Source organism: Myotis myotis, unplaced genomic scaffold (assembly GCF_014108235.1).
Source record: "Myotis myotis isolate mMyoMyo1 unplaced genomic scaffold, mMyoMyo1.p scaffold_m19_p_11, whole genome shotgun sequence".
Lineage (NCBI taxonomy): Eukaryota > Metazoa > Chordata > Mammalia > Chiroptera > Vespertilionidae > Myotis > Myotis myotis.
This window is the reverse complement of record NW_023416315.1, coordinates 64,400,435-64,425,702: the sequence shown is the minus strand read 5'-3', so window position 1 is coordinate 64,425,702 and position 25,268 is coordinate 64,400,435. Positions and strand designations below refer to the sequence as shown.

General features: G+C 39.3%; 1 protein-coding gene across 3 annotated transcripts in view; it reads right to left on the bottom strand.

The window, feature by feature from the left end:
• Nucleotides 1-3,845: 3,845 nt before the first annotated feature.
• ZNF800 (zinc finger protein 800) overlaps nt 3,846-25,268 on the bottom strand; it is a 53,863-nt gene continuing 32,440 nt past the window's right edge. For all 3 annotated transcript variants that reach the window (XM_036328788.1, XM_036328790.1, XM_036328789.1), the window contains one exon: nt 3,846-4,939. In XM_036328788.1, coding sequence (XP_036184681.1) covers nt 4,759-4,939 — 181 coding nt within the window. In that variant the 3' untranslated portion in view covers nt 3,846-4,758. The remainder of the gene's footprint in view (nt 4,940-25,268) is intronic.

Below are 25,268 nucleotides of genomic sequence, written 5' to 3'. Positions count from 1 at the left end.
TTCAGTAAATGTTTAGCATACTTGAACCAGGAAACCACCTCCTTCACCTGGTAAAGACTTCTATTTCACTCCAACAGCTAACATTAGAAACTGATGAAATATTAATGGCATTTCTTAAAAGTCAGGAAAAGAGGAAAATTAACACCATCATTTATTTAATATATGCGGTATAAATATTGTAAAGAAAGAGAGAAAATTATCATTAGTTACACTTCAAATGATAGTCTACCTAAAGGAGAGTCAACTAGCAAGATTAATGAAAGAGTTCACAAAAGTTGCCAAATACAGAAATCAATACGTTGACCCTGTAAGGAGTGACCAGTTATAAAACATAATGAGAAAATAATCCCAACAAAGATATGAAATACCTAATAATATTAATAAGAAATATGCAGGGTCTACAAATTACTGAGGAATATATAAAAAGCCTTCAATAACCTTGACATGTGACAATTACCTGAATGGAAAAATTAATATTACAAAGATTGCAATTCTACCCCCAATTAATCTATAACATTAAAGCAAATCTAAACAAAATGTCAGTAGAATTTCTTTTGAAACTTGATGAAAATATAACTAATGTTTATCTTGAAATATAAATGTACATATATAGCTAAAAATATTTTGAAAAAGAAGAATAATGTTTACCCCATTATAAAGGTAATCACACAATAAAGCAAATTATAAAATCACAGTATAAAATGACAGCATGGTTCAGAAATAGAGAAGGGTATCAAAAAACAAACAAATAAAATCCAGAAGCACTCCAAGCATATATAAGAATCTAATATTTGATAAACATGAAATTTTCAAAACAGTAAAGAGAGTTTTCAATAATTAATGATGCAACAACTAAATAAATATTTAGAGCCTTAGTCACATCTATATGAAAAATAAATTTCATTTAAAGATTTAAATTTAAACATTTTTTAAGAAAATAGACAAATATTTATATAACATTGAGATGGAGAAGACTTTTAAAAACATATCACCAAAAGCAGAAATCATGAAAGAAAAGATAAATTTATCTAAATTAAAAATGTAATATTTCTGTATATCAAAAACAGCATGAATTAAATTGGTACATATATGATAGGGGCAAAATGTTTGTAGCATACAGAACAAATGGTTAGTGATTTTAATATATAAAGAGCTCTTACAAATCAATAAAAAGTGAATTCCCAAAAGAAAAATTAGCAAATGTGTTTATTCATTCCTTCAACAGTTACTTATTATGCCCCTAATATGTGCCCAGTTTTGTTTTAGGGGCTGGGAAAACATTGCTGAAGAATCTAGACATCCAGACATAGTCTCTTTCCTCATTCATTCCAGTATGGCAAACTGCTAACCACACACACACAGTAAATAAAATAAATAATGTTCCAAATTGAGATAAGGAATTTGAGTAAAGAACTGAACAAAGGACAGGAGAGAGACTACTTTCAATCAATGCTCTGGGCAGGCCTTTCTTAAGATGTTGTATTTAACTCTAGCCAGTTTGGCTCAATGGATAAAGTGTCAGCCCATGGATTGAAGAGTCCCTGGTTCGATTCTGGTCAAGGGCACCTACCTCGGTTGCAGGCTCGATCCCCAGCCCTGGTCAGGGTGCTTGCAGGAGGCAACCAGTTAATGTGTCTCAATCTCTCTTCCTTCCACTCTCTCTAAAAATCAATGGGAAAATATTCTTATGTGAAGATTAACAAACAAACAAACAAACGGATGTTGTATTTAACCTACCTAAAGGACAAGGTTGGGATGGGGGAAGAGGATAGCCAAGGAGAGCAGCTTAAGCAGAGATACAGCATTTACTAAGCCCCTGAGGTGCAGAAACGATCTCGGCATGCTGGAGGAACCAGTGTGGCTGCATCATGGGCAATAAACAGAGGAGCGTACATGGGGTTCGAGATATAGGTAAGGGCCAGATTGTGCAGGTTCTATGATCACTGAAGGAGTTTACATGTTATCTAATGAGAACATTTTACTCAATTTATGAGTAAGGTCATTGTTGCCATTCTATCAAGAAGTGGGTCTTGGGTCAAGAGTGGAATCAGAGAGACCAGGAAGGACTGGCTGTCAGTTAAGAAAAAAATATTCATCAGGATTAACTGATGGCATTGAAAATGGAAAGAAGCAGACAGATTAAAGATATCTTTTGAAGATTAAACTGATAGCTTATGATGGTCTATTTGATGTAAGAGAGAGGTCATGAAAAGAATCAAAGATGATGCCTAGGTTTCTAGCATCAGCAATTGGTCGGATGGTGGTGCTATCTATATATATAAAAGGCCAACATGCAAAGTGACCCCTCCGGAGTTCGACCAGGAGACCGGGAGTTTGATCGCTCGCTATGACATGCACTGACCACCAGGGGGCGGCGCGGAACGAAGGAAGGCCCAGGCCAGCAGCCAGAAGGCCCGATCGGCCCTGATCGTTGGCCAGGCCTAGGGACCCTACCCATGCACAAATTTTGTGCACTGAGCCTCTAGTTTATTATAATAGGGGGAAATGAAGGAAATAAGTTTGGGGTGAGAATGAGGACACGTTAAGTTTGGGAGATCTGTATCATCCAAAGAAAGATATTGAGCAAGCAATTAGACATTTGAGTCTAGAACTTAAGGAAAGGTCAAGGTGGGAAACATACATCTAAAACATACACTTAAATCTCTAGAAATTGATATGATCACCCTGGGAAAGAACGTGGAAAGGAAAGAAGGGCCCAAATGGACGTGAGAAACCTCAACTTTTCCAAGTTAGTCAGGAGATGTAGCATAACACTGAGGAGCGATCAGTGAAGCAAGAAGAAAACCAGGAGAGAATAGTGCCTTAGATATGAAGAGAGAAGATTTAACGAGGCAGAGAGTGATCAAGGCGGGGACAGGAAAATACTCTTTTGGGGGTAGGGTAATATGGAAGTGACTGTGACCTTAACATGGACACTTTCAGTGCTGGTGATGGGGAAGTCACATTGTGGATTTTAAAGTGAATAGAAGATTAGAAAATAAAAACAATATAGGTATAAGGATAATTCCATCAAGGGATTTGGTTATGAAGGACAGCTGAGAACATGGCTCATTGATGAGAAGATGTGCACAAGGGAAGGTTTGGTTAAGATGAGGGTCGCTGGAGCATCTCTGCACTCTGGTAAGGATTCATTCGAGACAGAGATTGATGATGCAGAAGAGAGAAAGGGGTAAGTTCTTGAAACCGCAAGAGGGGAGAGGACCCAGAGCTCACGAGGAGGAGCTGGCCCGCGAAGCCTTCTCCCCAGCCACAGAAAGAAGATGGTTACCGAGGTCGATGGGTTGGAGGCGGGGTCTTGCGGTGAAAAGATGAGGAAGTGCGTATGTAGTGTCTTCTATTTTCCAAGGGAAATTGGAGTAAACCGGGAGGAGGGGGTCAGAAAACGTTGAGGAGATTAAGAGGTGTGAAGAGCCGCTTCAGAGGAAACTGGCGCTGCAGAAGGAACAGTGGCACCGATCTGAGGGTTGAGGTACCAGACTGAAAGCAGTACTGGCTGGCGGCCCTGTGTGCTTTTCTTGGAGAAAATGTTCGATTGCCCCAGTAGGGTTGGGATTTTACAGAAAAGTACATTGGAAGGAATTCAGGTTCAAGACTGCTGAAACTATTGTAGTTCAAGGAGGTGACTACAGTGATGGGCCGTGGGATCTCGGCTAGGAAGGAAGGGAGGAAATCCAGGAAGGGGCTCCTAAGGAGTGGGAAAATGAAGTCTGTGAAGTAGCTGTCAGTGGACCAAGGATCGGGCAGGATAGGACAATGGTGATCAGGGTGGAATGTCTGATAAGGTGTCCGCTCAGGCCCTCCTAGAATCAGACACCGAGGCGGGGTTCGGCTTGCAAGAGTTTTATTGAGGTAACACCAGTGAAGGGTAAGGGAAGGAATTAGAAGCAGGGAGGGGGCGGCCTTCACACCAGAATGCAAGTCCGACGCAGGAAAGGAGACAGGCACGGGCAGGAAGGGCTTTAGCCTCCGCGCAGCGGTTCCAAGCAAGTCCGGCCAGGCTGCTGCCGCCCCCGCCCAGGTCGCTGCTGGAGGGGCCCCGCGTCTCACCGGAGGGCGAAGGGCCGTCCTGGACACCTGGCCGCGCTCAGCCTCGGCGGGGACGGGACGGGCCGGGCAGCACCCTCGGCCACCCCCGCGCAGTGCACTCCCCGAGGGCAGCGGGCAGGTGCGGAAGGGAGCCGGGCTGACTCGGAGCGGGAAATGGCCACTGGAGAGGAGGTTCCCAGCAGGAGTTCGAGGCCCACCGCAGCGAGGCATCCGCAGCTGCAGACCGTGCCGATCGCCGGGGCCCTGGGGGTGTGCACACCATGGACACCATCGTCGGGCTCCGGGCAGGGCTGGCGGTGGCGAGGACTAACGCGGGGTCTAGGCTTTGAAGAACTAACCAGAAGAACTGCTAGGAGTCGATAAATTACGTGGAGGAGGGGGAGGACGGCAGCGCCCGGGGCAGGGTTCTCAAAGCCAGGGGGGGGCAGGCGGGAGGAGGAAGTCCTGCTCGCGAGCGGCACCGGCGGCGAGGCCTCCTCCCCCGCCGCCCTAAGGCACAGGTGCTCCCGGGGCTGCGGGCCCCGCTCCGGGGGGAGCCCGGGCCGTCGGGGCGGGGGTGGGTCCGCGAGCGCGGCCGCGGAGCTCGCCGAGGGGAAGGAGGGCCTGGAGGGCGGGACGCGGCGAGGCGCCTGAGGTATCGGAGCTGTGCTCGGGGCTGGCGTCGTCCCGCCGGCCGGCGGCGGCGCTGGCTCACGGGGGCGCGGGCTTGCGGAGGCCGCGGGCGGCGAGCTGGCGCTCCCGGGCGGCGCCCCCGCGGAGCTTCGCGCGGCAGCTGGCGGCGGCCTGGCGCGTGGTGACGGCCGCCGACGGGCAGCGGCTCCCCGGGGCGGCGGGGCGCGGGGCGGCGCTGCGGGGCGACGGCTTCCCGAGGCTTCGGCCGGGCGGCAGCGGTCCCCAGGGAGAGAGACAAAGACACGCCGGTTAGAAACGGGCAACGCCGGCGCCTCCCGCCACCAGAGCCGCGACCCCAGCTCCGCGCGCCACTCGCGCCCAACAGGCGGTCCGGCTGCCACTCCGGCCCGGAGGTGCACCTGTGCCGGCCCCGGAGGTGCACCTGTGCCGGCCCGGAGGTGCACCTGTGCCGGCCCCGGAGGTGCACCTGTGCCGGCCCCGGAGGTGCACCTGTGCCGGCCCCGGAGGTGCACCTGTGCCGTCGGGACCGAGTCGCAGGCGGCGTGTTCCAGCCCGTTAGGAACGTGTATCCGCGCCCTCGCATTTGTTAGTGCCCTTTGCCCTAGAAATTCCAGTTCAGGATTTTCCCTTCAATAATAATTATGAATGCATACAAAATTTTCACCCGGGGTATTCGGTGCAGAATCTATAGTGATGAAAAATGATACCCAATCATCTGGGAAAGTGTACCACATGGAATAAAAAAAAAAAAAGTTTCATCCCCGATTGTGGCGTGTGTATGCTTGTGTGTCCACGTGTATACATACACAACACACCACACCTGTATAAAATAATGGAAAGACTCCAAGATGTTAACTGCTTATCTCCGGTGATGAGGCCGCAGGTAACCTTTATTGCCCAAATTGTAAACAATAAGCATATTTTATTTTTATAATAAAAATACAGGCTTATGCTGTACCTCAACTCTAACTGAAAAATAAAAAAATATTAAAGTAAATAAATTTTAAAAACAGGATGATTCAAAGGAATTTTTCTCTATTCTTATATACTCATTCTTTCTCCCAATTCAAATTTATTAAAATAATTATTTCATGTTGTGTAGCAAAGTGATGGAAATCAAAAGATTTTAAGGATTAATGAATGTCCTACAGAACTAGTTTATCTCCTCAAAGGTTCTAAGTAATCACAATATTACAGAGCAACTTATCCCTTAACCATTACAGTTTATCAAAACCATCTTTTTTGAAGTTCTACCTCACCTTTATTAAACATTTCTACTTTGGGGAGAGGGGAGGGAATGCTTTCTGGGTTTCTAACACACTTAATTTGATTGTTATCTCCACAGACCTGGGAACACAACGTTTGCTAAAAACAAAAAAATGACCATATTTTAGAAATATTTAGATAATACCAATGTTTTAACAATGTATTCAATAATTTTTCTCTTTAACTTGAAAGAACTTAGTAGGAGCAAAACTAAAATATTACAATGAACTAGAGTCTGAATTTAAACATCTTGGTCTTCCAAACATAACAGATTAAAAATTTGGGGCAGGGAATCTGTTTAGCTAACCTATATTCCAGGAAAATACACAGGATGAAAATAAAATTATACTAATATGACATGGGGGCAGGGTTCCAGGGCTGTTATTGAATTGACAGAAGATCCATCACAAGTTCCAGTGACATTTCAAGCCAAAGTGACCTCAGAGCTGTCAGGTTGGTTTAACTTAATGAACAAATCTAAACTCCGATGTTGATTGGAATGTGACTTAAACCACACCATCCTGCAAGTTTCCTTCCCTCTGAAGGTACTGAATAAAAGTTATCATGTCTAAAGGCATACATTTAGTAAAAAAAAAAAAAAAAAAAAAAAAAAAAAAAAAATATCAGAAATATAATTTATGAAGATAAAATCCTAAGAGGCCAAAAGTTTGTGTTAACCAACTGCTCCTGAACAAAAAGAAAGCTGTATGAACTTTTTTTAAAAGCATTTTCTCCCCTAAAACCTTATCACCAAGTGATTTATCATAACAGGTTTGAAACAGAAGAGTATTTATTTGGGGGGCTATCGCCCAACTTTCTATCCATACAGCAATTTGTTTGACATTTTGAGTGCCTATTGTCGCAGACATTTAAACACACACACACACACACACACACACACACACACACACACACACACACGAGCTCAATCTAGAAAATTACCTTCAGATTATTAGAATAACTCAGATACAGGGGCTAACCTGACTCCCTAAACCATCCCACCCGAGTCCTGCCAAAGCTCCCCTTTCCACCATATTCTTCAGATGAGCTAACTTCCTGTCATTCCTTTGCTCAAATTCATCCCAAGCACAGAAATGCATACACAATGTACTTTATTTTACTGCACTGGAAACTGACTTCCTGAACATAAGAAATAAATAAAAACATTATTTACAAAGGATTATGCCTCCCTCACATTTTCCATGAAAAATAGAGGTGACTTCCTGAAAAAAATAATTAAAAATACTTCTAACTGCCCAGTAGTAAATTCCAGTGAATTTTGGCCCACTGAGTTGAAATTATGATATGGTCTTTGAGACAGCAACGCATACATCATTTCTGATAATCAAGTGTAACATTTTTTTCCGTGGCAACAAGTGTTGAAATCCTTGACTCAAAGGTACATAGAACAAATGCAGAATTCCACAGCATGCTTTGTCAGGTTACGGTAGCCTCTATACGGAACACTACATTCCCCCAAGACTCTCAGGTTAAAGTCACATTTTTTCCTCTGCCTTCAAGGTCAATTAAGACTTCTGGAAAGGCAGCAAATTTCTGTCTGGGAGAGAAAAATATCATATTCTGTTCCTATTTCTTGGTAATACCTCTTGGTAATACCTCTGGTGACAGCTGCTTATATGGAAAATAAAAAGACACAATGACAAGTGGCTATCCTTTCCTCATCAAAGCAGGAACACCATGATGTGTCCTTAATGAACATCACCAGGTATACATCTGCCCCCAAAGTGCCACCATTTTTTCTCCTGTTTGAATATTTATTGAGAGAAAAACAAGAGAATTTTAAAGATGTTGACACTCTTTCCCATTTCCAAAAAACATCGTAAAATGGAATTCTTTGATGACATCAGAGAGCACATGAAAACATGAAGCTTGGTGCACTGAGAGGCATCAATACTAGTTTCATCCAGTCATGTGCTGAACAAAAATGGCATAGCGCCCACTTTTTCCAACTCCGGAGTGAAATGACTTAATAGAGGCACTGCCGTAATTCTCCTTCATGGACTGTATTTAAGAACCTTCGCACCAAATTACTTGACTCTCCCCTCTCCCTACATACAGTATTATTTCCCACCTGATCCTTTGTTCTTGGCATTTCACCCATCAACAAAATGTCTTTTCCCTCCTATCATCTAGTCAAATGATGTCCATCCCTCAAGACCCAGACCAAAGCCATTCTGATAAGCTTTCCCTGAATACTGCAGTCTGAAATGATGTATCCATTTTCTGAACGTCCACAATGTTTGCTAAGACTGTTCTCAGAGTGTGGTTCTGAGACCACCAGCTTCAAAAATGCACTATAATCTGTATTTTTACAAAGACCAGAAGGAGCTCTGGCAATTTTCCCACTGTTCTCACAAATCTCCTTTGCCACTCTTAGAAGAATAAGTAATCGCCACATCATGGAGAGGGGAAGGCTGACAAGGCTTATTGTTGCTGGAGTGATCCACGGACTAATCTCAATTATTCCTTTCTCTTCTCATTCGCACACAAAAAGTTTTGATTTGTCAACTGTGTATTTGTCAGATCTGTAATGTCACTGTTGGCTGCTGAATTCGCCATCATCAAACGTCCACCCGTTTCTCACCCATTGCCTCCCAGTTCCATGGCCATCCCCCTGTGCTGAGGCTTCAGCTGCTGCCACCACTTTCTAAATACCTTCACACTCTGTGAGAAAGAATGCAAGCAGAGCCTGGAATGGAGGTAAGCATGAGTAGACGGAAAGGACTACAACTGACATCACTTACTAAGATACAAAGGTATATTTTTCCCCCTAGGGCGGAGCAGTAACTTGAACGTCATCTCTTTCATTAAATTCACATTACAGATAGGGGAACTATGGGGAATAGAGTATTTTGAAACAAGAAACTAAAATTCTGAAAAAATCAAAATGTCAAAAACAAAATAGTAGCAAAATCATGCAGAGCCAAAACTGACTGTCCTAATTAGCTTATGGATTCAATATTAAGAGTAAATGACATTAAGGAGTTAAAAAGAATTAAAGGATAAAAAAATGTGAAAGATGAGATAGATCAATCATCTATAGAAATGGCATAAAAGACTGTCTTTGACATTACAAGTATCAAGATGACCTGAATTCAACACCAGTTGCACTTATTAATATTAGTTATCATTTATTTACTGATATGCCAGGAATTAGGTTAAGTGTTTTACATACATTAGCGCAATTTTAATAAACTCTAATGGGAAAAAGTACTAAAGGAGACAGTCTACAGCAGGGATCCTCAAACTTTTTAAACAGGGGGCCAGTTCACTGTCCCTCAGACCGTTGGAGGGCTGGACTATAGTTAAAAAAAAAAAAAAAGAAACTATGAACAAATTCCTATGCACACTGCACAAATCTTATTTTGAAGTAAAAAAACAAAACGGGAACAAATACAATATTTGTATTTGCATGTGGCCTGCGGGCCGTAGTTTGAGGACCCCTGGTCTACAGTAACTCTGTAAGAAATGAAACCAAAAAAGTAAAAACTGGCCATGTGCCTGCACCCTGGTCTAATAGAAAGGATAACTCTAAAAATTGAAAAATATCTGGTCTGAGTGGCAAGTACAGGATGGGACAAAAGTAGGCTTATAGTTGTGAGTACACAAAAGAGTTTATTCTTATATTATTTACTATATTATAGTCTATACTAACAATTGTAAACCTACTTTTGCCCCACCCTCTATCTTCCTATGGGAAAGATGAACGTATCACACTACCAGAGCTTCCTGATATTGATCAGAGAGCTGACCCAATGCTCATCAAGCAACCTTATGAATGTAATTTAGTTTTCCATGTAGATTTGTCCACTAAGAAAATACATTGAACCATAAATATGAGGAGTGAGTGTGCCTAATACTTCTCATTGCAAATTTTAAAAACTAGCATTGTGGTATTTATACACCAGTATCTACGAGGCTAGAGTGACAGTCCTCTCCCACCCAATCACCTTGCCAGGTGAATAATCAGGGCCAGCCTTAGAAAGTAGCCATGTCGAAGTTACCTGTGAGGCCTGGCAGGGAGGCAAGCCTGCCCTCTGTCTTCCTGCTCACCATCCTCAAACTACATGGTTATGTGACTTCAAATATGCACACCCACTCACGTGCACATACACACATGCACAATAGAACCATTTAATTAGAAATGGAAATGATGGGAAAAGGAGGAACAAAACATAGTGTTCAGAGAAGTTGAATTTGTTTTTTTAATGGCACAAATAAGTATTTGTTTCACTTATCAAAAGGATTAGTCACCTAAACAAAAAGTTCAAATAGAACTCAGACATATAAACTTTTACTAAAGAATAAATATCAAGACATTTCCGCCCTGACCGGTTTGGCTCAGTGGATAGAGCATCGGCCTGTGACTGAAGGGTCCCAGGTTCGATTCCGGTCAAGGGCATGTACCTTGGCTGCGGGCACATCCCCAGTAGGGGGTGTGCAGGAGACAGCTGATTCGCTGTTTCTAACTCTCTATCCCTCTCCTTCTCCCTTCCTCTCTGTAAAAAAAATATATATATATATCAAGCCCTGACCGGTTTGGCTCAGTGGCTAGAGCATCGGCCTGCGGACTCAAGGGTCCCAGGTTAGATTCCGGTCAAGGGCATGAATCTTGGTTGCGGGCACATCCCCAGTAGGGGGTGTGCAGGAGGCAGCTGATCGATGTTTCTCTCTCATCCATGTTTCTAACTCTCTATCCTTCTCCCTTCCTCTCTGTAAAAAATCAATAAAACATATTTTTTTAAAAAAAATCAATACAATATATTTTTAAAAATATATATCAAGACATTTCCCATGTCCATAAATATACACAATATGCAGTTACTTAGGGTGTTTTGTTTTATCCTATTTGGAGTGTTTTGCTTGTCATTGTTTGTTTTCTGATAATATCTCCATAGGAGAGAGACCTATAAGTACAGCCAGGTCCTAGCATGACTTATCACAATTCTTGACAAGATTTTAGGTCACAATCTTACAATCTTACACCAAGAATTCCAAAGTCAGAGTACAGTAAGAAACAATAGGACCTCATGTCAAGAGCTGAGGATAACACACACAAAAGCTGCACTAATGCTACGAACCTCAAGGATACAATCTTACTTGTTCTACTACTAAATTTTAACTATTGTGACAGTATTATTAAAAAATACTTTTAATCTGATTAACTTTTTCTAATCAGTAATGAAGTTATAATTGATACTATTTTTCAGAGAGAAATACTCAGTAAATTATTAGGGAGAATGCTGGGTTACTGAATAATTAAATTATTTAGCCCAAATATAAATACTTAATCTCTACTCTATGAATCCTATCATGGACATTTGGCATGGGACACTTTTTAAAAAAGAATTTGTCATTTTTTATACAGTTTGATGCAAGAGTGCTAAAATCAAGGAGTTCTAATAGGTATCAATAACTCTGAAAAATAAAGCAATTGCATTGATAGGTAAGTTGGCCAAAATAAATCCAAAATGATCAAAATTGAGGATATATTTTTATACAGATTATTAATCTTACCAAGAACATTAAAAAATAGTTAAAAACTGATTCACTTAACAAATAAAAATTTATTTCTGTGATTTTTTTATATGAAGGTGAAGATTTTAAAATTTAGAAGGTAAACATTTGTGGTTTGATATTTATAAAATCATTGCTTTTCACTGGCACTGAGATATTAAACTGTTTTTGCACATAGCACACAGGTTTTTACACAAGTCTAAAGGTAAATTACTTCCCTAAAAACTTCACTGCCATTTCTTTATCTAATGGAATAGCAAATATTCCAATCAGCTATGTTTTGTAACTAGCAGTAATTATTATATATATTTCACTTATGATTTTTTAACTTCAACCTTAACCATAGAATAAATCAATGACCATGATCTCTTTCTGATAAAAATGTGGAACACATTATATTGCACATGTGGTATTCAAATTGATATGCTGGAAACAAAGAACAATTTAACACTTTATTTCCACTAGCAAAAACTGGATGTCTGAATGATAGGCAATATAGTAAAAAATGGAAAGTTCATGGACCAAGGAATAAAAATACCTGGTTTCTACAATTTTCAGACATATTGTTAAAACAAGATAAAAAACGAGGTACAGAAAAGTATGTACAATATGCCAGCATTTGCGTGACGAGGAATGACATTTATATGGGTACATATACATAAAACAGCTCTTGAAAGCCCAAGAAACTGGTAAGTTCTTGACCTTGGGGAAGAGAATGAAAGAAGTGGGAGATGGGGTAGGATGAAGACTTACCTTTCACAGTACACCTTTTTGTACTGTTTTATTTTTTTACATGTACATGTTATCACCTACTAAAGTAATCTTTAAGAGATAGGTGGCCTCTATTCCTGACTTCTTCATTAACTACATGTGTGACCTTGTGCAATCACTTACCTCAATTTTCTCCGTTTTAAAATGAGATTATACTAAATCTCTAGAGTCCCATCTACAATTCAACAGAATTATGGCTCAAAAGAAGGTATATACAAAATGGCAGGTGGCTAAATAAAATAAGCTTTACTTTGTAGTGACATATATAATATGATATTATAATTATTTACATTTCTGCCTGCTCTGTTCCCATCAGACTATAAAAGCAACATAGTAAGCAAGAAGGTATGGGAAGAAAATGTATTTTTATGAAATTGATAGTTTTTCTTCTTTTTATTCTGTACCAAAAGTAAAAGTCTGGTTAATCCTCCTTTTTTATATATCCAGACTATTGCTTCTAAGATATATAGACTGTCAAAACATATTTTGACAAATGAATAAATATTATTAGAAGGAATTATAAAGAGGTAAGAAATGTTGTGGTAGAGTTTAAAAATGAATCCCGAGGTAGAAAAAAAGCTAAAAAAAAAAAAAAAAACTCCCCTGTATTCCCATAAAATTACCCCAAGAATCTCCAAAAATCATCCATAATCTTCATAAACACAAGATACTAACAGAATCACAGTAGCCAAAAGTTGAGCAATATGAAGTTTAGACCAATAAAAGTAGGGCATGAGGAGGACACTGAAAAGAAACCAAATGACTGACTCCTCAGGAACAGAGAATGGGGACAGACAGGCCTGGGACCCCCTCATTCATAACCTACTGCTACAGAGTAAAACTGTCAGTCTTGGGTCTCAAAAGGCTCTAGTCTAAAAACGGGGACACTGTGATTACACAATAATGCTACAATAACAAAAAATGAAAGCGAAAAATAAATGGTAAGTGTTTTAAGTTTATCAGAGGAAGAGGTCAGCATGGTTTGGAGCAGTCAAGTACATATTCATAGGAGAAACAGCACTTTAAAATCTGTGATAAGCAAAATGACAATGATAGCATGGACAAAACAAAGTCAGCAAGGGAGTCAGTTCTGGTAGCAGGATGATAAATTTAGACACAGTTTGATTTTAAATAGTAACTTGGCAAAAATGTTAGAAATATTTTTTAAATACTGGGTTGCCAAATGTTCTTCATAGAATACAAAGGAGTGATGATGACATGCTAGTAATATATCAAAAGTGATTGAACAGGCTCAAATACAAGATCAATATGCATCTAGATGTAATTTTTAATTCAAGAGGTGCCAGTTTTACTTTTCCATTGATTAAGTCTGGAATTGGGTCTGGTTAATGAAATAGAGTGCTATGGATTGCGCTGTACAAAAAAAAACACAAGTCAAATCAGAACAAAGAAAACTATCCTCTATCTCTCAGTGATCTTGTATGCAATATAAAGGAATTCATTATCTTATAAAAATTGTGTTTGTGTTTAATTATAACACTGATAAATCTTGGAAGAGATTTCTAAATAAAATTTACCTGTAAAATGTTGGCATGGGATGAGAAAGAATATTAACAAATATAAAGGAAGTTATTAAGCAAATGAAGTCCTCAATGTGGAAAGTATATATTCTAAACACATTCCACTGTTCATTTATGTTACAATCCTTGAAAAACCTAAATATAGATATTACCTTTATTCAATAACCTCTTGGTGATTTACTGAGGTAAAAATGGGTATAAAGAGGCTTGCTAGAGCCGAAACCAGCCGAAACTGGTTTGGCTCAGTGGATAGAGCGTCGGCCTGCGGACTGAAAGGTCCCAGGTTCGATTCCGGTCAAGGGCATGTACCTGGGTTGCGGGCACATCCCCAGTAGGAGATGTGCAGAAGGCAGCTGATTGGTGTTTCTCTCTCATCGATGTTTCTGACTCTCTGTCTCTCTCCCTTCCTCTCTGTAAAAAATCAATAAAATATATTTAAAAAAAAAGAGGCTTGCTAGAAAAAAAAAATCAATGTTTAAAAAACAAATTATTTAAAAAGAAGTATTTGATACAGGTATCAGTTAAGTTTTGATTTAAAATGATTCTCGCCGAACCGGTTTGGCTCAGTGGCTAGAGCATCGGCCTGCGGACTCAAGTGTCCCGGGTTCGATTCTGGTCACGGGCATGTACCTTGGTTGCGGGCACATCCCCACTGGGGGGCGTGCAGGAGGCAGCTGGTCGATGTTTCTCTCTCATCGATGTTTCTAACTCTCTATCCCTCTCCCTTCCTCTCTGTAGAAAATCAATAAAATATATTTTTAAAATGATTCTGTGCTACAGCAATGCGCCTTGTGTTATTTTGACATAGATATGAGGTTTATGCTAATGCCTATTAATTTGAAGTTCAAAAAAACAAAAGGAAACCATTTTCAAAGCAAAACAGAAAACTTTAAAGGTTTTTCCTAATTTTACTGTACATTATAATAAAATGTTGTTTTATTATTGCTATTCCCTTCTAGTTCAAGTCTGTCAGCTCTTCTATTATTGACTTCAGTTTTCAAGGGTCATAAGGTACCCATATAATTTACTCTATAGAAATTTGACAGTCTCCTTGGATTATCTCCCCTTTAAAGGCATATTTTAAGTTAATCAAAAGTTGGACAGCTCGGATGGGATACAGACCTATGCTTTCAGTATTAAATTAATGGTTTGTATCCTCAACAGGGCTGACTTCTTAAAAGTCATTTTGCATACCCTTGTAAGTATCCCTTGGCCCGGGCAGGGTAAATAGGCTGCTTCATTTCAGTTTCAAAGTTGACAAAAATCTCCACTTGAACTCTGGTGGTTATCTAGATGGCAAAAATCTAGTTTTATTGTTAGGTTCTCCCTTCAAAAAGGGGGTGAAAGAACACAATTTCATTTCTGGGAATTTATCCAAAGAAACCCGAAACACTAATTCAAAAGAATATATGCACCCCTATGTTCACTGCAGCATTATTTACAATAGCCAAGATTTGGAAGCAGCCCAAGTGTCCATCAGTAGATGGATGGATAAAAAAGCTGTAGTACGTTTACACAACTATTTGGCCATATAAAGAAGGAAATCTTACTCTTTGCAACAGCATGGATAAACCTGGAGAGCATTATACTAAGTGAAATAACCCAGTCAGAGAAAGACAAATACCATATTATTTCACCCATATGTAGAATCTAATGAACAAACAAGCAAAATAGAGACAGATTCATAGACAGAGAGCAGGTTGGCAGCTGTCAGTGGAGGTACAGGGGGTAAGTGGTGATGGAAGGATACTTGACCTGGGGTGGGGAACACGCAATACTGTGTACAGATGGTGTGTTGTAGAATTGTGCACCTGCAACCTGTATAATTTTGTTAACCAGTATCACCCCAATAAATTCAATAAAAAGAAAAAAAGAAATTGGGAGGGTCACAGAAACATGTATGACAATGCAGAACCTAGTTTTTATTTACTGTTATTTTAAATATGCACTAGTCCAAAAAGTGCAGCTTGACAAAGTAAAATTAATATATTTCAATCATCTGTTCAATGTTTAATAGCATACTGTTTTTCCTATAGAATCGGGCAATGGATACTAAATTACTTAAATTTATCATATATATTGTCAGATTCTATTAATTTACCCAGATGGCTTTCTTCTACTTTTCAGAAATAGTTTCTGCCTTGGTCAGAGGCATAGGGAAAAAGTCACAAACAATTCCTGGACAGATCACAGTTATGGGATTCAACAAATCTTGCCAATCCAAGAAAACTAATAGATTGTTTTATCTTTGAAAATTAGATATTTCCTTTTTAAATAAATAATCTTTTAAAATAGGTCTTAGTCTTTTTAAAAGCCCTCTAAAATCAACACATAGATTGGCCCACATTATTATAACTTAACTATCTAGGATGTCTTAGACCAGCGGTTCTCAACCTGTGGGTCGCGATGATCGGAAAACACATATAGCATATCAGATATTTACATTACGATTCATAGCAGTAGCAAAATTAGTTATGAAGTAGCAACGAAAATAATTTTATGGTTGGGGGTCACCACAACATGAGGAACTATTAAAGGGTCGCGGCATTAGGAAGGTTGAAAACCACTGTCTTACACTATTATCAATATATGTTATTATAGATTTTATACATGTGGTGGGTGCAGAGGGTGGGAGGTAGAGTGGGGAAGGAGACAGAGAAACCCAGTGCTAGCCAAACATCATTTTCAAAATGAAAAACTAAAATAGGAAGACACTGAACTAAATTACATAACCTAAAAGAATGTGAGAAGTGTTAGGTTATGTTGTTTCTATTTATTCTTCCCGGTAATGTCTTCGAAACCTATGGCTGCAACAACCACATGGACAAAAATGACTCCTAAATCTCCAGCCCCACGCAATCTCTCCTGACCTCTAGTCTGTATAGCCTACTCCTACTAAGCATCTCCAATTAGATGCCCCACAAGCACCTCACCTTCAACACATCCAAACTTTAATTCATTATTTCCCCCTAGAAAGTGTTCCTCCTCCCGTTTCCTACCTTAACGAATGGTACCACTCACCTGCCCAAACAAAATGCCCAACCCTGAGAATCACACTAAATTCCTTCTTCATCTCCCGTCGGGGAAATTCCACTTCTGAAATACAGTACAGTATCTGTATCCATCTCCATAGTCGCATTGGCATTACCTACATTTAGGCTGCTATCACTTAAGATTTCGGAAACTGGCTTCCATTTTATTTCCCCACCACAAATATCACCCTCTGCCTCCACTCCAATTCAGTCTCCTCAATGCTATCTGATATCCCTGCTTAAAACCCTACAACAGCTACCCCTAATCTTGAAAATATAATTCAAACTACTACTTGGTACATAAGCTCTTTCTTGATTTGGCCCTTGCCTTGCCTTATATTCCTCCCCTTGGTCTACATGTGGTCTCATGTCTCTGAACCTACTTGGAAAGTTTTTCTGCCCAGCTAAAGTGAAACTTGACTCAAGAATGAATTTAGGAATCATGAGAAGCCTTCCGTCAGTGTCAGGGAAAGCTTTTCATAATTAACATTCCACTGCTGTGTATCTTATAATGTATCTTTTCCACCAAACTTGAGAGGAGGAACTGCATGTCTTACCTCTGTAACCCGAGCTCCTAATTCTGTCCTGTACAAACTAGAAGCTCAACATGTCTACTGAATGGATGAAGCAAGTCAGCCTAAAACAGTGAAATCTGAAAAATACTCATGAAATTCTTAGATTTTTGACACCTGAGCAGGCTCAATGGGAGGGGGGGGGGGGGAATTTGCTTATTATTATAAATCTGTCCCTAGATATTTTTAACAACTTATTTCATCTTCTAGCAATAAAAGTTTATTAAGATGAAATCTTCAATCCTTAAAAGGCAAATAAATACCTCATTTCAAACACAACTTGTCCTACAAGTAATAAACACTTTAATTAGCATATAGTACAAAGGCTTGCATCACTCTAGAGACTAAAGGAATCTGGGTTAATGCAACCTAGCTAATACCTGTTTGGTGGCATGTCTATGGTACCACCTATGCATTAATTTAACAGATAAACAAAGCTAACTGCCACCACCAAGGCCCCCTAATCAGCTGGTTACATCAGCATAAGCATGAGTGTGGGGTAATACAGTTTTTGACTCCCATCCTCATGGAAATAAATGCAAAATGCAGAAGGGAGAGCTGATTACTATTTCAGAATAGCTAGAACACAAACCAAGGACTCTGAGAATGTAGGAAGATTCCAGGACCCTGCAACTTCTCTCTCTGCCTTTGCTATCTCCTGCTTGCCTATACTGATAAGCTATCTATCATCTATCCACTCATTCAGCACATGTTTTTTAAGCATAACTATGTCCCAAGCATTGTGGTACACACAAGGTCTACATAACTCTCCCTAGTCTTTTTTTTTCCTCCTCCCAGTCTCTTACATAAATCTCTCCAGTGGGACGAGACATTGAAGAAAACAATGCACAGATATAAGCATAATTACAAACTATGTTGGATGACAATAAAGAAACATGAAAACTACAAGGGAGATGTAGATTAAATTGTCTTTCTTTAGAAGTGACATTTAAGCTGAGACCTGAGAATGAGTAAGTTTAGTCAAGTGATGAACAAAAGCGATGAACATACAGTAATGATAGATCTGTTTTAGGAAGATAGTTCTGACAGCAGCTTGGAAGCCAGATTAGAAAGAGGGTCAGTAAAGAGACTATTGCAATGGTGTAGGAAAGAGATAAGAGTCCAAACTAAACTACTAAAAGTGGAGATGGCAAGGGAGGAGCCAAATGTGAAAAACCAAAGGTAAAATGGACAGGCACAGATCACTGATTAGGTAAGAGTGTGAGAGAGAGAGAGAAGTCAAAGTATTTCCTAGGATCCTAATTAGCCTAGGTATGTAGGAGGGTAGAGATGTGAATAATTAAGCCAGGAAACAAAAACAACAACAACAAAAAGACAGGAAACAACCATAAAGGGAAGATAGTCGTATTATTGAGTTTCTGTTGCATTTAAGATATTGGAGAAATATCCATGCCTGAGATGCAACTTTAAAAACAAGTGCTCTATTTTTAAAAAGGTCTTAGAATCAGAAAAATAAGTCTGGGGTATCTTCACAGAAGTGGTAAGTGATGTTCTGGGAGTGGATGAATCACTGAGAGAGTATAAAATAAGAAAAGGACTAAGAAAACTTTGATCCATGTTTAAAAACCTAGTAACAAAATAAAAGCCAGTGGCAAGAGAGGAAGAATCAGAGTTCACAGGAGCGTGAGTTCAATAAATATTTATCAACATCCACTACATTCCAGATATGATGCTAGATACTATATAAGTAAATAACAGGAGCTCTACCCCTTAAGATGCTTCTAGCCTAGAGGAGGGACACAAATAGATCATTTCAATATTGCTATAGGTGGGGCACTCCAGAAACACACCAGGGGGAAACCCAGCTGAACCCAAAAGTTCAAGAAATACACACTGGAGGACATAGTGTCTCATATAAGGCTTTAAGATTGATTAAAGTCATACAAAGAAAGTTGGTACAGGCAAACCAGATGAATCAAGAGGATATTCCCAGACTTCTGGAATACTGAGCAGGAGCAAAACAAACAAAAACCTGGAAGAAACTAAAGGGATTTAAACTGCAAAGAGTGAGTTACTCTTTGAAGAAAATAAGAGACCAGAAGATGAAAAAAGTGGACAAGGGGTTTTTTGTAGAAAATTTACAGGTTTGGGGGAAAAGGTTACAGAAGAGAGATTGGAGGAAGCTGCCAAACTATATGAGAATTTGGGAGGAGAGATGAATAAAGAGAACTTATATGACGTTTGCTTAAGTTTTATGTAATTGTACTTTTGGACCACCTTAGAAGATTTTTGTTAACAGTAAAAACATTCATTATTTTCCAAAGATTTTTGAGCCTGTCTGGTTTTTTTGGAGGTAATACCATGTTGAGACTGGCCCAAGATGACCCAGTTATAAGTGAGCATGAAAACCTGGGAAAGGTATATTTGCAAGCATTAATGGTTGTAGAAAGGTCAAACATGATGAAAAGCAAGAAGCCATCAGATTGAGCATTTACATGGTCAGCAATGCCCTTCACAGGAACTTTCAATACAAATGTAGATAGAAAACAATTGCAGATGGTTCACAAGTGAATGGTATAAACATGGCCTATATTGTTCATTCATTCAAGGAATATTTACTGAGTGCCTATGAACTCTGAACTGGGAACTATCCTAGGCCCTGGGGAATCAACAGTGATCAAGACACAGATCTCCTAAAAAAAAAAAAAATCTTTAAAATAATTATTAAAAAATCACTAAGTATATACCCATATAGTGTATAATTGATTGTGGACTAGTTATCAGGGGATACAGTCAATACGGCACTCCCATGAGTTTGAATCTGTCACCGGTTCTTAGTAGTAGCCATGAAGGCAGGTAACAGAAGCCATCAGTAACAGAAACAAAGAGGAGCTTGCAGATAGAGAAGCAATATATAGAGTGTCCCCCCAAAAAGTGTGTACACACACTTTGAACAATTATAAAGGCAGTGTTTATTGAAGTACATTTCATTTTCAAAATTGAGCTATCAGCCTGGGCGGCATAGCTCAGTGGATGAGTGTCAACCCATGAACCATAAGATCACGGTTCGATTCTGATCAGGGCACATGCCCAGGTTGCGGGCTCGATCCCCAGTAGGGGGTGTGCAGGAGGCAGCCTATCAGTGATTCTCATCATTAATGTTTCTATCTCCCTCTACCTCTCCCTTCCTCCCTCGGAAATCAATAAAAACATATTAAAATTTTTTGAGCTATTAAAAGTTAAAGTGTGTCTACTTTTTTGGTGGATACCCTGTATATTAGATGATGAGGTACTGGGAAAAGAAGCTTAAAAGCAAAAACATATTGTGGACTAATGATAAGCCTTAATAATAAGATAACTGATGTTAATGTTCCTGTCTTCCTTCTTTCCTTCCTTCAACATGCTCTTAGCACCTGTTATTTGCCAGGTATACTGCAACGCACTGGTGAGACAATGAGAAGACATAATTCTTGCTTGTAAACGCAGAATATGTTCATGTACCCATAGCCTAATGTTTATTAAAAAAAAAAAGTGCTCTGAATTTCACTACCTAAACTATGCATTGTTCTATAAGACATTAAGCACAAAAAAGCAAAATTATATCAAAAAGTTCAACAAATCCTTCTGTAATTAGTCAAAGGTGCTGCAAAAAAAAAGGCAACATATTGAAGACCCATAAAATGTTTTAACTTAATAAACTGTGTATATCTTGGCTTTATCACAGATGTTACATCTGACTTTTCATTAAACATTTGGATTAATGCCAACAAAAAGGCAACGAACATTAAATGGCAAAGCAAGATAACCAGAAACTAAGTTCTAGAAAGTATTTCAGCAGCAAAGTGACAACAATTTTAGTGATCACTACAACTGTAATACATATTTATTGAGCTCGTACTTAAGCCAGGCATTGTGCTAAGTATATCATATACAATATATACTTAAACTTTTATAAATTCCCACAACAAACATACCTATAAGGTAGTTTCTAATATCATTTTACAGACAAGAAATGTAAAGCTTAAAAAAAATAATTTACTTGCCCAAACTACACAGACAGTAAAGGAGTCCGATACTTAAAACACCACGCTTTAACCACAGTAGGATTCTGTATCCCTAAAATGGAATAGTGCCAGGTACATGAAGGACACTCAATAGTGTCTGCTGTTGAAGGAATTGAGATACAAAATAGCTATTGCAGAGTAAGCCTAAATGTGGAAAGTACATGTAGAAAAGCAGAAGCAATATTTTAAGGATTCACTAAATCGCCGACTCAAACTGTGCAGCATAATTGTGGATGTCTGGAAAATAGCAGCAACTGACAGAATGGCCTAATATGTTGTTACAGGAAATGTAATGGCTTTTTCTCAGTGAAAACTTCAGGCTGTCCATGAATCTGCAAAGCCAAAGATGGAAACAGCATCAGGCAGTTCAGGAAAGGAGCTGCAGGTGCTGATCAGCAAACTTTTTCTCACATTTTCTCAGCATGGAAAGGATTGTTGGTGATGCATTGATATTAAAGTCAAGCCCACAGGTTACCTTTAATTCTATCACCTTTAAAATGGAAGAAAGACATGTACTAGAAAGATTATTACAAGGCTATCCAGAGTCCTTCTGTAAAAGATTCCCACTGAAAAGTTCCTTTGCCCGGCCAGTTGCTACTGGCTGAGCTCAACCTATGAACCAGGAGGACACGGTTAGATTCCCTGTCAGGTACATGCCAGGGCTGTGGGTTCAGTCCTCAGTAGGGGACGTGCAGGAGGGAGCCAATCAATGATTCTCTCTCTTCACTGATGTTTCAATCTCTCCCTCTCCCTTCCTCTCTGAAATCAATAATATATATATTTTTAAAGGACTCCTTTTATTGGGCCCAGGGCCATGTTTTACTCCACTGACTCTACCACCATGATCATCAATGACAGAACCAACGAAGAGCACCTGTTCCAAGAGCAGCCAATCAATGAAAAACAGCCTATGGCTAGCAGTCTATAAAGAGGCCTGGCATAGGAGCTTTGCCCAACCTTACTGAACCAATCATACTTTCTCTTACAGGAGTCTGAACTCAAGCTCTATGGGGAGGGAAAGTAGCTGAAAGACACAGAGAAGATATGCAGCAGAAGCAATGAGGCAGTAATAACCATACTGAGAAGGCATAGAATATGGTCATTGTTTTTTAAAGAAAAGTAAAAGCAGAGTCTGAAAAGGGCCAACAGCAGCAGAGAAGCAATACTACTGCTGCTGCTAAAAGGGCGACATCCAATCACTAGAACTGCATTTTTTCCCCGGTCTATGAAATCTACATGGTGAAGCCAGTTTGAACTAATACTCCTAGATTCCTATAAGGCCTGGCCACTTCTATCTCCCTTATTTCCCCACATAAAACCTTCCAATAAATCCCTCCTTACAAGCTACAGACCAAGTAACTCTGTTGTTTGCAACCAAAACAAACAAACAAAAACAAAAAAACACATCAACAACATAGCCCAGAGTTTGTATACATGAATGCATATGCAGTCACACGCCTGCAATTAGAAGACTTGGCAAATTGTGTGGTGGCTGGTGATCCAAGCCACTGTGGGTTTTACTAGTACTTCCATCTTGTAGCATCTGTGGTTTAAAGATACTGTGCTACTTAGATCTAGTTAACTGGTTGGAACTCAATAAACATCTAATGATCAAAAGGCATGAAAATGACATAAACACTCTCCTACAGCTTATATAAAACAACCCTAACAAATTATCTCTCAAAAATTCAAAGAAACTACATAAAAATCCTTTCCCTAAGTTTATTTTTTCCATATCATTCAGTCACTTGAGCACACAATATTCCTAGTGCTTCCCTGTTTTTTCTTAGAAAAGTATTTCTTGTTTTTTGTTCCCATCCAAAATAAAAGCTACCAGTCACAACTAGCAGGTACTTTGGGGTTCAGATCTACCAAAGCACCCAAAACAGCCTCAGGTTTAAAAAAAACACACAAATTTTGTACAGCTTAGAAAGTTTGACTACAGTCACAGTTCCACTTCTCAGAACTAATTTACTTTTAGGATAATCCCACAGATAGAAGGGATTAAAAACCTGGGTTGTAATGAGTTATATGCACTTAAGGTTCATTTTGATGTAATTTCTCCTCTGAATATCATCATTACATACTTTTGTAGTGAAAGTGTTACCAGATTATGTAGAGCAGGGCACCCAAATACATTGCAAGTTATTATTGCTCAAGTATTCCAAATGGGGACTTTTTGTTTATTTTGGTCTGGCCATTTTTTCAACTACACCATTCTATTGCTTAAACATTACAATATTCCGTGTGCCAGAAATATGCTCCAAACACCAGACCCAAGTAGTTGAATATCAGATTAAGAAGCCACACACTTGATCTGAAGTTCAGGATATGAAGGTTCATCCAAACCTAGAAACAAGGTTCTCCAGTGTTGCAAATTATACCAGTCCCTAAACACTAAAATTTCTAAAAATCATCATCTTATTGTTAAAAAGGCAAGATCAACCCTGGCTGGGTGGTTCAGTTGGTTGGAGTGTCGTTCTGTGCACCAAAGGGTCATGGGTTCGATTCCTAGTCAGGGCATGTACCTAGATTACAGGTTCGCTCCCCAGTGAGGGCTTGTATGGAAGGCAACTAATCGCGTGCTCTCTCTCTCTCCATTCCTCTCCCTAAAAAAACATATCCTCAGGAGAGGATTAAAAAAAAAAAAAAAAAAGCTAAATCAATAACAGTCAGGTGTGTGGGTAAACTCTCTCAGCAGATAATTTAACAGTACTTGGGCCTCAGTTGAAATTTGGAGTACTGCCACTAATGACTACCATTGGCAAGACTGTTGAAAAGTGTCATTTCTTCTTATCTTTTCATGACACATTCGCCAAAGAAACTCCTGACTTAGCCTAAATCGTGCTCTTCTGAAGAATCCATACTTTCCATAATTGAATGCTTTCTCTCAAATAATACATATCTACTTTTGTTTTACAGAAATATTCCAGCTATGTTAATTTGTATTCCGTATCAATATTTTACACATGACCAAGAATAAAATATTTGTGTGACAGAAAACATATAATGAAAATTTTAAGACAGGTTACTCTGGGGAGTAACCATAAAAATAAAGTGTAGCCGAAACCGGTTTGGCTCAGTGGATAGAGCGTCGGCCTGTGGACTGAAAGGTCCCAGGTTCGATTCCGGTCAAGGGCATGTACCTGGGTTGCAGGCATATCCCCAGTGGGAGATGTGCAGGAGGCAGCTGATCGATGTTTCTCTCTCATCGATGTTTCTAACTCTCTATCACTCTCCCTTCCTCTCTGTAAAATATCAATAAAATATATAAAAAAATAAAAAATAAAAAAAAAATAAAGTGTAACTTACAATAAATGTGCTTACAACTTACAATGAATGTGCTTAACCTTTTGCAAGACAAACACTTATGAGTAAGAATAATAAACTAGTAATATCTGATTAGAAAAGAACTGATAGAAAATTATATAGTTATCTTCATTGTCTCAATTAAATAAAAGCAGGAGTTAAAATATGATGTGTAGCAATAAAGTTTTCTCTAAAACTTTCTAAACTTGCCCTAACCGGTTTGGCTCAGTGGATAGAGCCTTGGCCTGTGGACTGAAAGGTCCCAGGTTCGATTCCGGTCAAGGGCATGTACCTTGGTTGCAGGTACATCCCCTGTGGGGGGTGTGCAGGAGGCAGCTGATCGATGTTTCTCTCTCATTGATGTTTCTAACTCTCTATCCCTCTCCCTTCCTCTCTGTAAAAAAAAAAATCAATAAAATATATTTAAAAAAAACCAACTTTCTAAACTTAAGAGGTAATAAAAAAATTCCCACATTTTGATCACTTATAGTAACCCTAACATTTATTGTAACA